This window comes from Colletotrichum navitas, assembly GCF_030913465.1.
Source record: "Colletotrichum navitas strain CBS 125086 chromosome Unknown LY79scaffold_5, whole genome shotgun sequence".
Lineage (NCBI taxonomy): Eukaryota > Fungi > Ascomycota > Sordariomycetes > Glomerellales > Glomerellaceae > Colletotrichum > Colletotrichum navitas.
The window spans coordinates 393,585-410,258 of NW_026850551.1; the positions used below are offsets into that span (position 1 = coordinate 393,585).

Consider the following 16,674-nt stretch of genomic DNA (forward strand, 5'->3'; position numbering starts at 1 on the left):
AACTCCTGACCCAACGCCATTCTGCTCAACCCCTATGAAAACACAAACACCACTCCGGACCGGTCCACGGAGAGCGTCATGCTATACGGCAGCTCCAGCAACGCAACATCCATGATGGAGTCTAGGTGAGATCGCAGAAGCTGCTGCTGCTGAAGCGAGATGACCGTAGACCGTGGCGGCCTGCCGCTGCCTGTGACGCCCTTTCCGCCCACGGCAGCGTTTGGCGCCGTTGGCGCTTGCCTGGGAATCCTTTCCGTATTGAGCGTCATCGTCGTCGTCGGGTGGGATGCCGTAAAGGTTGGTTTCGGATCGTCCCCAAGCAGTCCACTATAGACGATCGAACTCTCGATTCGGGATAAGTCCCAGAAACGAAGCTTCTTGTCCGACCCGCCCGTGATGATGAAAGCGTGCCGTACGTCGCGCGAATCCTCGGAGGCGCCAGTGCCCGCCATCATGGCACGAACACCACGATCCGTGTTCCCGGTACCGCTCGGCTCAATATTGGTAGCGAACCGGCCAAGCATACCCTCCGGTTTGTCCTCGTCCACGTCCCAGGGCTCGTAGCCCTTAGGGCCCTCCTTGTTGCCTCCAACGCGGTATATCTCCCTGCAGATTGTACGCTCAAGGTCCCATACTGTGACCTCACCCTGTCCTGTTCCGCCGGCCACACATACCCACTTGCCTCGTCCCTTACTGGGATGGATACAGAGCCTGTAGATCGAGCTCTTACCGGGAACACCCCAACCCTTGAGCCTCATGCGGAATCTCAGGTCCCACAGGTCGAGGACTCCATGTGTTGTACCGACGCATAGCCAGTTCCTCTTACGGTCCACAGAGAAGCACGTGGGTGTCCCGTGATGAACGGGGTTCTCTAGCGTGTACAGTAGAGACATGGTGCGGAGGTCGATGCCCAAGATTCGGGATCGGTTTGTTGCGAGCAACATGACTGACGTCGAGTCAATCTTGAAGTGTTCGCACCACACTGCATACTCATCTTCTGGCAACTGGTACTCCCGGAGAAGACGCAGTTTCCCATACCGCAAGGTGCCGCTCGCTGAGACAGTTTCCACTTTGACAATGTGGACGCTCCCATCACTTGCGCAACTGATGAAGCAGTGCGTGTTCTCGATGAAGCACAGTGCAAGCACTCTAGCTCCATCGGCATGTTTGTGGGTCTGTCTTGATCGATGCGTAATGTTCTTCTCGAGCCGGGCACTATCCCAGACCTTGACAGTTCCATCATCGCCTCCTGTGATGAAGAAGACGTGGTCTGGCGATACCACCAGACGGTTGATGGCGCCGGTGTGTTCAGCAAACGTGGCAACCATCCGCCCTTGTGGGCGCCATGGCTCGTCACCCGGCTGGCCTACAGAACGGTTCGTCCTGCGGCGAGTAATGGGGGTAACCATCGGTCCGAACTCGACAATGTCGTGCGGGTAGTTATCCTGGTACATTGAGTCGAGCATCTTGAGAATGCTGGGATCCGTGCCTTCGTAGGAGTGGTTGGGCTTTAGCTTTGTTATAGTGCTTGCAGTGCTGATTCGACGATCCTGTGCGTTTGGTCGAGCAAGCGGGGCCTGGGCAAAGGGGCCCTCGACTTGACCGAATGCATTGGTGCCGGACATCCCGGTTTCTGGCACGCTCTTGTTACTGTCCTTTCGATCTAGAAGGCTGAGGGCGCTCGTCTGGTGGCGGATCGCCCTGCGAGATGAGTATGGTTGATCGTGAACCGAGCCGCCATCATCGGTTGGGCTCCCGACCGTCAGCTTGCCCTGTCCGGTTGATACTCTTCTCGGGGGGTCGATCGATCTGGCTCTCGAAGCGTCGCGCGAAGAAGGACCTCTGTCCTCTACAACACGGGTGCGTAGACTGTTTAGCGCCGCAAACCGTCTCCTTCCTGTTGAGTCGTCGATAGTCATAGACGCATCCAGGAGAGCATCCGCAATCGTGTAGGGACTCTTCTGTGCCGTGTCCGAGGAGAACGTCGACTGCTGTAGTGGTTCTTCGTCATCGAAGAAGACCGTCTGTGGAGTAATACCAAGGCTCTTTAGGGATATCACCTCGTTAAGCTTAGCCGGTTCATTGTCCTTGACATCCCGCGACTTCATTGTGCTGACACGCCATATAAATTCCCGCAGGACGAGGAGCTTGAACTCATCATCGGGCCCCAGTCCAAGATTCCGCAGCCGTCCGAGCCATAGCTCATCCTCATCGTTCCGATTGATTTTGCTCAGTGTGTCCTTAGACGACCGGCTGGTTATAGTCTTCGGAAGCGACCCAAAAGAGAAGGAACGAAGCTGCTGTGACATTTTCCAAAATACACCCTTGTCGGTCTTGAGTGCCCAAACCACGGCCTGATCAAAGACAGCCCTTGATAATGGCCGCTTCAGAGCATCCAGCAAGCTGAGCTCCGAGAAGTTAGGCACCATGCCTGTCTTTAGGTATTGCTTGACCAAGGGATACACGATGCACCTAACGTCAGCCGGAGATAAAAAGCGAGTCGTCTCGGAAAGGAACTCTGTTGCTGATTCCCGGATCCATTGGTTTGGATGCATCGTAAATCTTGCGCCGACATCTATGAGCTCCCAGATCTTGGGTTTTGAGAGGAGTCCCAGCCGTGCCAGCTGTGCTAAGGAGTGGAGAGCAGCCTGTACCACGAACTCTTCGGGATCGGTGAGTGCTTGAATCATGAGCGGCAGTATGAACTCCTCGAGACTGACGCTTCCCACCACACTGGCAATGCTGACGATGGTCTCAAAAAAGGCACACTTCAGCATCCAGTCCCGGTCGTTCAAGTAGGTGTTGAGATGGGTCAGGAGGATGTCGTTAGCCTCTGCTGGGCCAAAGAACAAGCAAAGGTCAGGCACAGATGTTAGAAACGCTCGCCGGACACAGACCTCTGGGTCTTCCACGAGTGCTTTCGTGTGCAGCTCAAACATCTCGTAAAGTTCCCGCTGGGCATCATCAAAAATTCCATCAAAGGCGGCCTCGGCCTCGATCCCCGGCTCAAGCTCGGGGTCAGCCACAGTCAAAGTGCCATCGGCTTTCAGGGTTGCCGCCAGCTCTAGATACCGAGCAGCTGTGGTTGCGAGGCTCCCGAGACAAGATGCGTAGGTTGCTCGCACCAACGAGCTTTGTGGCCTACTTGGCGCGATCAAGGCGCTTTGAAAGCGAGGTAGGATATACTCAACGAATATATGCGAGTTGACAGGAGATACCACTCGTACCAGATGGAGCAGCTGAGCGATCGAACGCAATGCTGCAATTACCACCAAATCAGACTTGTCGTTAAGAAGCGTCATAAGGTAGGGCAGCACTCGATCCAGCTTTGCCTCGTCCGTGATTCTCTCGGAAAAGGCAAGCAGAACGTCGCAGGCTCTGATCTTCGGCGCCGCCCTCGCAGTGTTGCGGAGGGAAGAGACAACCAGCGTCAAGAAGATAAGAGTCCCGTCATCTTCAGGCGGTTCAGATGTCCCGGTAATGTATTGGTCGTGATTCGGTATATTCAGGCGGACAGGAAAATGGCCCAATCCAAGCTTTCCAGCCAAAGGCTCGACCTGGCTTGGGCTCTTGTCGTTCTGGTAACCAAGAAAGTAGGAGATCTTGTCAAAGTCGAGGAAAACGCGATCGATACGATCATCCGCTTCCCCCAAGTTCCTCGTCGCACCCGAGATAGGACTGTTCCCAGAGGAAGGATCCGTAATCAACTCCATGTACTGGTGAAGAAAGTTATAAAAGTACTCTGGGAATACCTTCTTCTTCCAAAAGTCTAGGTACTGCTCTGCAGAATACCGGCGCTCCGGGTCGAGCTGGATCATGTGCGATATCATGTCGCGCAGGTCCTTATCCGGGATGCGGCTGATTTGCGAGATGACAGGGTCATACTCACCCTTACGGTACTTGTACAGCTGGCTGAGTGTGAAAATGGGAGACTCCAGGAACATCTCGGCAATGACGCAGCCAGCGCTGAAGACGTCCATGGCCCACGTGAGCTTGGCGTCCTTGCTGTTAACCTCATCGGCTGCAACGAAGCGTTCGGGGGCCACGTAGCACGTCCGGCGGCCAGACGTGTCAAAATAGTATGAGAAGTCACCCGGGTTATCGTCCGGGAGCATTATCGGCTTGAAGGGGGCCGAGAAGTCGGAAAGATACAGCCAGTTCCAAGACGTGACTAACGTGTTTTCCGTCTTGATGTCGCCGTGGTAGATGTCTCGAGCATGGCAGTCGCGCAAGGCACACAGCAGCTGGAAGGCCAGCCATTTCTTCTCGATATCCTCCAGAAACGGTCGAGTGCTCATTCGATCGTAGAGGGAGTTGTAGAGAAATTGTCGGACGAGGTACCCGTTCGTTTCGGTTTCGACGATGCGGTGGTAGCCCAGTGCATTGGGTACGTCGGCCAAGGCGCTGCGTTGCTCTGGAGAATATCAGTCAGGGGTGCATCATTCCAGAATTCCTGTAGAAGCTCACTCTCTATGTCGCGCTTGTACTTCTCCAGCGGCATCGGGGTGTACGGCTTGACCAGCACCTTGACCAGAGCGACGCCATCGTGATGCCTCGCGCGGATGCTCTTCATGAAGCGCGCATTGCCGATGCTCTTCTCATACACAAGATCAGACAGCTCAGGTATGTCGATGCCCGCAGAGCCCGCAGAGGGCGTCGCCAGCGAAAAGCCTTGACCCATGGCGGGCAGCGATAACTCGGTCCGGTAGCTGAGAAACCTATGCGATTACTTGGTCGGCGCGATAGGAAGCTATCATGTTGGAGGTACCAGGTCAACGGAAGCAGTCATCTGACTAGAATATACTCCCAAGGCGAGCTTGTGCGCGGCAGCAGAACGCAAATATGTCTCAAACGCAGGTAGGTAAGTAGGTAGGTAGGTATGTAGTTGAAGCTTCCTAGTAGAGATGCTTAGGTACGATCACGGGTTTCGATTAGGTCACCATCACCAAGGTTAGAGCAAGGTACGCAGCAGCTACATAAGCGAACAGTGGGTGCATCGGCGTCCCGCTGTGCCAACCTCCGACAGGGAAGAGCACTGCGGGGGACCACAACGGCGGGGCTTGGCCTGTGCTTTTATCCTTGTTAAATGCAAATATGATTGGCTTCAGAGGCAGTCTCATCCTAGTAGAAGTTGGTCCATTGTCTTGCAAAATATCTGTACCAAAAGAGCGGCAATGCAGTCTTTGTTTGTGAAAAAAAGATGGCATAAAGTTTACTTCGTTGTATGACTCCCAATGGTAACAGCCACCATCATTGTTCTTCCGGCCATGCCTCTTGGGTTCATCCTCTTTTCCGTCTCATAACGCCTGTGGAGGAAACCTGTTTGACTCGCCGGCAAGTCCTGGTGTATGAGGCCATTCCGTGCGCTCTTGACGTCCGGGGAAAATATCCTGTCAAAAGTTTACTCTGGCTTCTTATCATGACGGCAGTCAAGGCTATGCTGGATCGTGTACATCCGCCTCTCCCTCGAAATTCCGACGAGGATAAATCTATACGCTGGGGCCACATGGGAAATAACGTCGCCGCGACGATCGCAAACCAGGTGCGCTCCACGTTCCCAGCAATATGGTTTGGATTGATGATGGGAATCGGCGGAGGCTGGCCAAGTGCCAAGCAGGACGTCAAGCTGGGCGATGTCGTCGTTTCGAAGCTAGGAAGAAACGACGATAGCGTGATTCGGTGTGACTTTGGCCGTACTGTGGGAGAAGGCCGGTTCGTTCGTAATAGTACTGGCAAGAAGCGGTAAACCTCTTCAACATCGACGCTTCGATAACACTCGGTGATTCGATGCGGAGCCAAGACGCCGTGAATGCGCTCGTGGGGAGACTCAGGAACCCCTCCCCCTGGGCCCTGGCCGTGACATTGACATCATTGTACTTGCGTGTGTATCCATGAGTGATGATCAACCAGTACATTAAACTCTGGCAAGGTTCCTTTGACCCCTCCAAGCTATTTGGCTACATATGGGCCTTCTCCAGCCACAACCATGCCATCATGTCGACCTGGGAGGTGTCGTTTGTCAAGGTCTAAGCCAATAACTCCCGTGTTGCGGAGATGCTTATGGTTTCCGGGTTCTTCGTGAACTATGGAGTTCCCCTCAGCCGAACCGAGAGCGCGTCGTCCAATACCGAAGTGGACGTATTACAGTTCTTGCAAAACACCACCACGCTGCAGGAAACGCTCGGACTCCTGAGGTCCCTTACGCTCGTCTATTTGAACGGCACCATGTTGTCACACTACGCCCGTTGGTTCACGAATGGATTCAAGTGCGCCTCAAGAAGAACGAGCTCGCTGTGAATGATGGCGCTACGCGTCATGTCATGCGTTGGTCGCTGGCGCGTATCCTCAAAGATCGCTCCGACAAGCCCGATTGTTTGGAACACACTTGCCTCGCTCTCAGCGCCGCCGAGCGCCACTGTCTTCCCCAGAAGGCTGTTCATGAGGAGTTTTACTTCCATCTACTATGCATTCTTGTTCACGATGGTGAGATGGTGGCCGGCGCCACGAGGTTTCGAGGGCGCGGGGTGGGCAACTCTTGAATGCCTGCTCATCCACTACGCGGGCATAGTCGGCGTGATGAAGGGGAAGAAATGACGCCTACGCGCAAAGACGAGATTCTCGCAACGTTGTTGTCTTTCAGGTTAATTTCTTCCGCGAAAGAAACATGAAGTATTAATAATTCCAGGACCAGGCCCATACTCTCCAAGTTCGGCCGGGTCGCCTTCGGTCCGCCATGACAGCGACCGAACCTTTGTTTCGTTCGACCCGTATATATCACCAAACGACGTACGAAACAACTTTGGACTGGTTGCCACGTTCGGAAGGGGAATGGAAGAAGAGATTCACCCAAAATAGAGTGTACTGGCCAATGTCTGCGCTGAAATGGCACTGAGTCTCATCGAGCTCAGAGAGTGGTGTAGTAGACATCAACACACCGTCCCGGTTGTCGTGGCGGGGTAATACGTTCCCATGAGGCAGGCCTCTATCGGCAGCTAGCGTGAAGGCCCCTTAAGAACCGTTTTCCCATCAACCTAGCATACGAGATTGTGGCATCTAGAAGCAGCCGGCCTCAGGTCTTCGTCCCCATGTGCCGGCAAATCTGATTAGTTGTTTGCAGCAGCGCGATCTTCCGAGGGTCCATATATCTCTTCGCAATCTCGATTTCCCGTCCCACGTTCGTTGCGGCGCAGCTGACGTAGATCAGAAAGAGCGACAGGACGTGGGACGGAAACCGATCCGTAGCCTCAGCGTCCTCACCCATCGGGGTCAAATCGCAGAGAGGATAAATGAAACTAGCCTGATGAGGTGAAGGTCATCAGATCGTCTGTCAGAGCATGTGGGGGTCGCAACATGAACTAGCCCTGCGATGGTTTAGTCGATTCACAGCACCGATGGAAGCACGTGTCATCGGCAAGTGGAGGTCATGGTTCTCGGAAGATGGGATATTCTAGGGATTGAGGAGAATGACTACAAAACCCTAGGCGATTCCGAGAGAGAGGTCCCCCCACCTTCTCGGCAATAGACGCCCTTTGATCCCTTACAAGGGGTACAACACAGTACAAGCAAAGCATAGGATCAGGATGGTCGAAGGCTCGTTTCACCGTTATGCTCACAACTCGAACGATTCCCTGCACCCACAAGCCGCCGCAGGGGGTGGGTGGGGGGTTGAAGACTCCAGTTAGAGCAGGAGCCCGGGCTAGGTAGAGTGCCAGCTCGATGCGCATCCGCGACGAAGCCGGTTCCGTGTCTGCCTCGGACCCGACAAACCACACGGCTTTTTAACCCCGGGATCGACAGCTACGCTTTCCCTGCACAGGGTGAGAGCTAAAATAGCCAAAATAAGGGAGGAGGAAGACGGTGCACCGCGGATTTGTATCACCCATTTTTGAACAATGTAAACAAAGTAAGTATACTAGTAGAAGATGGCTAATTGAATGGACCTTCCCCCTCACATCGATTGTTCATTATTCACCAGGCAGCTTCGTACAAATGGTGCATCCCACCACGGTCATGATCTCCACTAGAAACGATGGCGAAAGGTAGATAGAGCACCTCATAATAGGATAATTAGCTCAACCGTTTTATTCTCGATGTGTAACGTCTCCAAATACGAAAACCCCTCTCTACTACTAAGCCTCCCGCCCTCTTTTCTCTCGCCGCAGCTCCGGTGATACCTCAGCGTCATGTTGTATTTTACCCACTAAAATACGCGTCCGAGGCGGTCCCTCTCAAGGTCACATGGATATACAAAGATACTCTAACACAGCCAGCAAACCACGGTACAAGCATCATGCCCGATACTCAACATCATAATGGATCCATCTTATCTACCGATACTACATCAGCTGAACCAGACACTCACTTAGAGGACGGGACAAGAGCTGGATTAAGCTGTTCAAGTGTGCGTGACTCCCAGAGTTTCATCCTCCGGGTGTAGCTAAAACCGAGTAGGGTAGTATTGGCGGCGTGAGTATTGACATACACAGTCTGTGTATTATAAGGCAATCAGATAAAGGCAAGCAACTGCATTGAGAGAATTTTATGGTGGTCAGGTTAAGTAAATTGAGTAGTTGCCTAGGAGGATACTGAAGGGAACCCGAGTAATGTGACAATGCCAAGTGTAGCAGCATAGGTTTCGGGACGTAATGGCCGTTAATGAAGATATTTACGGATGTTCCCAAATCTATCCCCCCCCTTCCGGAACTCTGTTCTGTTCTTGATGTCCTCGCCCCTCATCTGGTCTTTAGCCTGGCAGGACCAAGAACGACCAGGGGCGCCCAACCTGTCCGCCGAATCAACTCAACATTAGTCAGGTTGCAGAGGCCCTCCCCGACCTCTTGCTCTTCAAACACCAGCACTTCACCACACCCTGGGTATATAAGTGGAATAGTCAAATCGAAAGGGGAGGACACAGTGCGTGCGTTGTCGTCATAAATTAGAATCGCGTAACTTGATCTCGTCAAAAGCAACTCGCATCGGGTGCCAGAGTTGATCCATCAAGCCTCCGTGCGGTCATCATGATCCGAAGCGACGCCGCGTTGAAGAAAACTTTTGTTCGTCTAAGATTAAAGACATTAAGCGCGTGTCGTCGAGAAAATGTGCTTATCTCGTGTCTATGTGCAGAGAAGGACCCCCGGGGGAAATTGCCCCGATAGTTTTTCGTGAAGCTATGTATGCTTCAAAAGGAGTTGCTGATCGGGTTCACTCGAGGGAATTGGTCGTCTTTGTATGTCGCAGTTAGTGCTAGCTCAATGTGCGAACGCCGTAGCCAATGCTGAGAAGGCAGCCTTTGAGGTAGGGGCGTATGATACGCCCATAAAGCTCTGTCTGCATCTCACGAAAACGATGGGTGACCTTGATGGGCACTGGAGCCTTCGGTCGAGACGTCGCCCTCAATTGTCTTCCTCCAATGTTGTGGCAGACACACACAGACAAGGGGGAAGGCTTTGATCTCGCCGCTGACAGGCGGTGAGGGGTCTTGTCGGCCAGACGTGTTGGATACGCCACTGTCTCGTAGGGCCTGACGTCGAGCTTCCCATTCGTTCGCATGCTCGTCTAGTAAAATGCCCGTCGCCCAACCGTCATCCCAAATGCCGACCACCTTGAGCATGTCGCCTCGTTCGAGAGCAAACTCATCTGGTGCGCGTGGCTGGTAGGCCCAAAGAGTGGCGACCCTATCACCCGGGTGAATATCGTCTTGGGAGTAGTAGTCCTTGAAGAAGGGCAGCTGCTCCGACTGCTGACTAGTCATGCCTTGTGGGGACGACATTCCAGCGCTCGTCGGTGACTGAGGATCTCCGAGAACCGAGTTGCTTGATAAGGAGCCGGTCCTCCTGATATTAGTTGGAGGAGGTCGTAGCACGCCAGCTCTGATGTCCGACTGGGGACTGTCTCCAAACTCGGACGAGGACTGGTCATCGCCTCTTCTCCTGCCTGCCATGTAACCGGCTGCTGCTCCTCCAACGGCGGTGGTTGCCGTAGGACCACTGCTGCGAGTGGGGGGGGCTAGGGCTGGATCCGAGGCGCTCTCCAAAGCCGACATACGAGCGATGCGACCTCCGGGCAAGACTTCGTACCCAGCCGTAGCTTGGCTCGGCGGTATCTTAACCGTAGCCGGCCCTTGTCTAGACGGTGAGGGTTGGTTGAAAATGCTGCCGCTCTGGCTTCCGCGCCTTCTCCTCCTTGCAAGCAGAATGCACGCAAATATCAGTCCGGCGAGCAGCAGAGCGCCAGCAACGCTACCAATCACGATACCGGCAATAGCACCGCCAGAGAGACCTCCCGCCGCGGCTGCCGTGCTCGAGGGTGTCGCGGTCGCTGTCGGAGGGGAGAATGTTACCGTCGGGAAGATGGAAGGCAGCGTGACACCGGCGCATCGCCGGTCAATGTCGGAGTTGTAACAGCATGTGTCGGTGGAGTTAATACCGCCAGATGAGCAGTAGGAGCAGAGTCCGACAGTGCTGTTGCCGAAGCCGCAGTTGTCAGGTTCATTGGAGATGCCTTGAATGCAGTTTGACGATGAGAGGGAGTCGGCGGGGAGGGCACAGTTTGTGAAGTCCGCTCGGATCTGGCTCATGTAATTGTTGCCTGGAGTACCACAGAGGCTGCTGTCCGAAGTGAGCAATGCCTCGCCCTGTGCATATTCGGCCTGTCCAAGCCGTTAACAAGGGTTTGACATGAGCGAGATGGCGATACTTACACATGTGTCTGCGCAGACTGGTCGCGAGTTGGATGCAGTCAGGTTGCATGCATCTATCGAGTTTTGAACGATGGCATTGCAAATGACCGTGGTGGTGAACCGGGCATACAACTCGTCCGGGTTGGTAAGGTTAACGCTGCTGCAACCAAGTAATGTCTGATATCTGATGAAATGTGAGCAAACGCTGAATGCAACTGTGAGCAATTCAGACTAACTTCTCCCGCACGTATGTTGTGTCGATATAGGACAACATCTGCTTATCGAATGTCTCACTGTTGGAGACAAACTGCAAAAAGGGGCTGACGAAGCTGGTCAGTACGAACAACAGCAGAGAGAGAGATCACGGCCAGCCTACAAGATTCCCGCAACGAAGCCTGTTGTCGAAATGGAGGCCGACTGGAAAGCAGGGCAGGTGGTTGACCCTTGGAGCGAGACGCAACTCGACTGTGCTGAAACGAGCGCCGAAGCAGATAGCATCGACAAAAGCGCCGACCTCGCAGTTTGATCCATGGTTCGTCGTCTTGACGCATGCGTTGCTTTTCCGGTGGTTGGCGAGACCATCATCGCGTGGTTGGCGGCCATCAACTTGGGAGGCCTCGAGTAAAAGTTGTTGACCAAGAGGGAGCCTAGTTCATGACCGTCTTTCCAAGGTCTCGCTGCTCTCGTAGTCGGTAGGCTTGTTCACGGGCCAACTCGGACGGCGTCTGCCGCAGATGTGGGAGGGCTACAGTAAAAGAGTGCTGGCCGGTGGCTCCGAGAGATGTTTGACGAGTTAACAGTCTTAACCAAGAAAAAACAAACGAAAAAAAAACTAGCTCTGCCAGGCGTTCAAATGGTCGATGGGAGAGGCAAGGTTGTACAATGGAGCTGTTGTCGGACGCAAAAAGCAGAGGAGGCGGGCTTGGGTGGGCGGGCTGACAATTGGCATCGATCGACAGGCTGGTAGGGAGGAAGGAACTCGACGAACGGGCACACGGGCACTCGGATTAAGGTCGCGGTTGACGTATTGGCAAATATGTCCGAGTGAGAAATTTGGTCGTAGGGCAAGCCCGGTGCATGCAGGAAGGAGGTCAACAGCGGTATGGAGATGGCTCCGAGGCTGAAGGTGTAACTTGGCAGATGGGACGAGATGAAGACTAAACGAGGGTAAGTGAATTTGGTTGGCGGAAAAGACTGGCGGTATTCGGGTAGAGATACAATTAGAGGGATGTAGTTAGGCTCAAGGAGTAGAATAAGCCGACGGGTTGGGGCGGGCGGGCGCTCGTGGAAACGAGTGAGAGAGAGAGCAGTCGATGATGGTGATGATGATGAGTAGTAGGTTGTTGTTATTGTTGTTTGGGGGCGGAACGACGCTCGCAACCACACACAGACAGGCACGTAACACTCAGGCACGGGAGGGAAAGGGAAAGGGGAGGAAGAGTCAAGAGGTGACAGGTTCGGGAGGAAGGCGGGAAATTAGGGAAGAAAAAAATGGAGGGACATGGGCACAGCCTATCATGGAGGCACGTCTTTACTCATAGCCCTGGACCTGGACCTTGACCTTAACCCAGGTAGGTAGTATCTAGGGCCCTAGGCGGCCTTGAATCTGTACCTGGCTAAGGGACGCGGCGGCAAGGTGGAACAAAGAGGTGTGGTGTGGCCTTTCTTCTCTGGCAAGGATCGCACTTCTTTTTGGACGCGGGCCGGGGAGAGCATTGGCCCCGGTAAGACACGCTGGAATGAGGCTGGGGCCTGCCTTTTGCGCGCTATCCGTAGGAGGTGGGATTATAGCCGAGTAGCGCATCCGCGCGACTTTTCTTCCCAATGAGAAGGATCGAGCCAAGAGAGAGACCCTGTCTTCTGTGGACTCTGTGAGTGGCTCTGCATCGGGGGAGAACATGCCACTCCAGCCCGGCCCATGCCTGCCTGGGTGGGTTCAATAGTCGCTCAGAGACGGGTACGAAGATGGTGTAGATTACCTACTATTATATACACTACTTGTAACTATGTCAGGTAAGCGCACTTTCACTACGCAAGTGCACGAACACACTTGCTCAAAAAAGCTGTGTCAGGAACGACCGGTATGTACCTTAGGTACCTTACCCATAAAGTGTGCACCTACTTGATGAAGCACCGCCTGCATAACCCCCTGCATCCCTATATCCCTGCCCGCACGAGGAACAACGGCCACCGGAATCATCAGAAACAGGAAAGGCGGCATGGCCGTTGTTCAGAATTGGTGGAGCACGCGTCCCCCGTCTTGCCGGCCATGATGGTACGTTCATTACCGCTGCCTACCTAGGTGCTGTCCTCAGTCTCCCTATAACCAGAAACACTCTTTTTCACAAACCGTCACTTTAATGTGTAGAAACAGGGCAGTTGACACATGACAGCATCTGGGTCGCCCGGGGTCATTCTCCTCATCTCAACCCGGGCGCCTGGTATCCAACCGTCGTAGCGCCGGCAACCAACTTCTGCCCGTACCGTACCTACGTACCGTTTGCATTCGACGAACACGACGCGATTGTGAGCTGTGACTGAGGGCTCTCTAGATCCGTGTGGTCAGTGCGAGGACAAGGGGAGGATTTGCTGGGCGGAAAGGCCGAATAGGTGCCCGTCGACGACGTATTACATATAGAGTCTTACTTTTACTGTTGATCCGAGACTGGCAGTCTCCTCGTTGACGCTCTCTCACCATCACTCGCGCCGGCTCGTGCCACTGCCATTCAGTTTCAATGATTGCTCCCGGTGGTTGTAGCTTTCTTTGCACACCACTCTGCCTGCAACAACACTCTCTTCCACCAGAAGTTTCGAGTGACCTCCAGCTTAGAGGTGGCGGTCACAGCGTTTGCCAGCCAGACAGACAACGGGCTATGGTCCCTGTTCCGTTCCGACCCTACTGAGCAGGCTATACGCAATCATTAGCCGCCTTCACGTTAGATTCGAAACATCTTGAAGGATGACAACCCGCGCATCTAAATTACATCTACAAGCTGTAAAAGCTCAAGTGTCCATTTGCGCGTTCGTCCATTCAGCTCGATCCATTTAAGAGTTCTGGGGTCCTCGCCCCCTTCCCCCCTTCCACTCATGCACGGTCCACGTAATGGCCAGGGACAACGCTGAACAGCTCACCATTGGCCCCCTCCGTGCCCTGCTTTTGCTCGGTCGGCAACACGGAGCAATGCGTTCGTTGTGCTGCTGTGTGGCTTCCGACCTTCCTTCCTCACGAGTCACAGAACTTGCACAGGTACCAACACTAGCCGCACTGCACTTGCGGAGACCAGACACGGCCCCAGTTGGTTGGCATCGTCGTGATCCAGCAGAATGACCTAACCGAGCTGTCGAACTACAGGTATGTATCTCCTCCAGTCGAACATAAACACACCGGTCTGGCCTAGCAACACGAAGAACGCGCCCAACAAACTCTCGGGTCGAGCAAGCCACACGGCAAAGCGAAGCAATACGCGAAATTACCACAAATCCCCCCCATGTCTCATGTCCAGCAATGACCTGTTTTGATTGGCGAGACAGACTCGACGCTGCTTCAGGATTGGAGCGGGGATGGCATGCGGGCACTGAGCAGGGGGATCGTATCGATCACTGATCCAAGAGACGAAAGTGTAAGAAGCGATGTGTCCCGCCCAGGCTCTGCGCAGTCCGGATATGTGTACAAGTATCCTACATGGCACGGACACGGCCTGGCCGCTGTGTCAGGTTATACTATTTCCCCGTGATGGATGAACATGCTGTTTGGACGATCCGTCCAATAACAACAGGCTGTCCGCAAGTCAATAATCCCGACGGCGTTACGGATACAATGACTTCAACCCACCAACCAACCCCCCTCCCCGCCTCCAGCAACCAAACGGCGCTGGAGGGCTGGATAAACACTGGTTGGTAATGGAATGTGGATGCATCGAAGTCACCAGTCGCTTGCAGTCCGATACATTACGTGCTACTCACGTCAGCCATTCTACACATGTACTGGAAGTTTGTCTTTCCCCGAAGGTTGTGGTGGCTGTCAGGGACAACAACCACTGAAACCCAGCCCGAATCAAGATGGACCTGCTGCGATTGACGCCCCGAGACCATGCCCAATCAGACTTGCTACGGTCTCGAGTCGTCTTTGTTCGTTGAGACACCGGCGCCATGATTCTCAGCCGTAGGGTTGGTAAAATCATCGAGCGTGCATGTCTCCTCTGTTGGAGTTCGCGACTCCTTTGCCTCGTCAACCGATCTTCATCGACGTCGACATAAGGACTAGCTAGCGTGGGCTACGGGCAACTCCTTTCTTCTTCGAAAGCCATGCCAACGTGGCGAGTCTACCATGGCGCTGTGAGTTTGTGGCCTCGAACGCCTTGTGCCCGCTGTAGGTATTCTAAAGATTAACAAAGGACGATCGACTTGAGGCCGTTGCTCGCCGCACACAATACAGCACGCACCAACGCTGCCTGTAGGAACTGGATCACATCCCCGAGTACCGTGTACATGTCCTGCTATCAGCAGGAAACAAAGTCCAACTCGAGATGAATTTGAGAAATGGCCATCAGTAGTTGCTGTTTGCGGGGCAACGGCTTCGAAACAACGGGAGAAAGCCACACTGAACGGATTACGACTATGCCGACGTGCTGGTGTTTATGTGGCTGGTAGGAGATTTAGTTGCGAGATTCCATTATACTGCGTTTCTTTCTAGAGACCTTCCATTGTGGGTTTGAGTACTAGGCATGATTCTTATTCTATGTTTATCCGACCGTAATATGACCAAGAGGGACCGCCTGGGATACGTACCTAGTGTGTATAGTAGTAGGTAGGTACGGGTAGTCTAAAGAAATGGATACTTGTCATTCGGTACCACCCAGAAGTTGCACACATGTGCCCATGATTATTACTTAATAACAGCATTTCATGCGAGTCGAAGATGTGCCAACTCAGCCTCCGATCTGTCACAAGGGGAGATTCCACACTGCACAATGACGACGTCTGATTGGTCTCCTGTTTTCACAAGCTTTTGTTTTAGTTACCGGCGGTTGCGATGACTATTCCACAACGCCATGATCTTGATATGCCCTTCACCGGCAATTGTCAAAAACGCCCCCGCAGCAGCCAACAACGACCCATTTATGGCTGATTTGTAAGGAGTAAAGTCTTGGCTGCGCAGCCGGCTCTTGACCTTACGACTTCTGATTTGACGATGCCAGCCTGGGGTTCCGCACCTCGTCGATGACAACTGCACACGTGAGGCAGCGAACCCGGCTGGTCTCGGGCTGTAACGACGGCGACTAAGAGTTATTACTTGATCAAGTTTGGCATTATCGTAGTCGGGAACATGCCGCGAAGAAAGTCGAAAGCAAAAGCTTAGATACGAACCGCCACTCTCAAGTTCGCTCATGTTCGTCTTGTACCAAGCTATAACTGGGAAGACGTCACAAGTTAGCGGCGAAACGGGCTGGACGCGAACCTCTTCAAATGACAAAAACTGCTGCTATGGCTCACATTCTTCTGCCGCCGGTTCTGCTAACCATGGACGTGGCACATGCCAATTGCTGGAACAGCAGGCACGATGGTCCGACCTGGCGCGGCGTTGAAACCCTGATGATCAACTCTGTTCAGCTGACTCAGGAGTAGGAGGCGCAAACGAAGGGCGTTGCGAATAACTCGGGCAACTCGGAGCGATATAAGATTTGCGGCACAGTTGTCCATTCAACAAGCTAGAAGTTACGATACACACGTTACCGAGATACTGGTCAGATCGCGCAGGTTAACCCACCACAGCTCTGTCTTGATACGGAACTCCAAATGCTACATCCGAGACCACGATTCCCTAGACGCATGCCTAGCCTACCAACCCTCCCGCAATAGATGGTTGATACACTTTTTGATGTCAAGTTAATCCACAAGAGACAATGGCTTTCCAGAGTTGCCAAGATGCTGCATTGGTAGCGTCCATAGCTCACAAGGAAGCAAGCAAGTTTTCAAGGAGCCCGACTCGCCTTCGT

General features: G+C 53.5%; 4 protein-coding genes across 4 annotated transcripts; 2 read left to right on the forward strand and 2 right to left on the reverse strand.

The window, feature by feature from the left end:
* Positions 1–32: 32 nt before the first annotated feature.
* On the reverse strand, positions 33–4,681 carry LY79DRAFT_666055 (uncharacterized protein; the record flags this gene model as incomplete). Its single annotated transcript, XM_060563158.1, has 2 exons — positions 33–4,414; positions 4,468–4,681. The coding sequence occupies 2 exons, from the start codon at positions 4,679–4,681 to the stop codon at positions 33–35; spliced, it is 4,596 nt and encodes a 1,531-aa protein (XP_060418988.1).
* A 439-nt stretch (positions 4,682–5,120) lies between these two features.
* On the forward strand, positions 5,121–5,836 carry LY79DRAFT_538693 (uncharacterized protein). Its single transcript, XM_060556766.1, has one exon. It carries the CDS (start codon positions 5,225–5,227, stop codon positions 5,744–5,746), a length of 522 nt encoding a protein of 173 aa, XP_060418989.1. The 5' UTR covers positions 5,121–5,224; the 3' UTR covers positions 5,747–5,836.
* Position 5,837: 1 nt separating this feature from the next.
* Positions 5,838–6,689, forward strand: LY79DRAFT_538694 (uncharacterized protein). The gene has a single exon (XM_060556767.1). The coding sequence runs from the start codon at positions 6,298–6,300 to the stop codon at positions 6,592–6,594; it is 297 nt and encodes a 98-aa protein (XP_060418990.1). The 5' UTR covers positions 5,838–6,297; the 3' UTR covers positions 6,595–6,689.
* Positions 6,690–9,334: 2,645 nt separating this feature from the next.
* Positions 9,335–11,209, reverse strand: LY79DRAFT_506336 (SH3 domain-containing protein; the record flags this gene model as incomplete). The annotated part of the gene is made up of 4 exons (XM_060553711.1): positions 9,335–10,648; positions 10,700–10,862; positions 10,915–10,998; positions 11,055–11,209. The coding sequence occupies 4 exons, from the start codon at positions 11,207–11,209 to the stop codon at positions 9,335–9,337; spliced, it is 1,716 nt and encodes a 571-aa protein (XP_060418991.1).
* Positions 11,210–16,674: the final 5,465 nt, after the last annotated feature.

Excerpts from the sequence above, each read along its gene's own strand:
- LY79DRAFT_538693 (XM_060556766.1), top strand. The coding sequence starts at position 5,225 with ATGACTCCCAATGGTAACAGCCACCATCATTGTTCTTCCGGCCATGCC.
- LY79DRAFT_538694 (XM_060556767.1), top strand. The coding sequence starts at position 6,298 with ATGATGGCGCTACGCGTCATGTCATGCGTTGGTCGCTGGCGCGTATCC.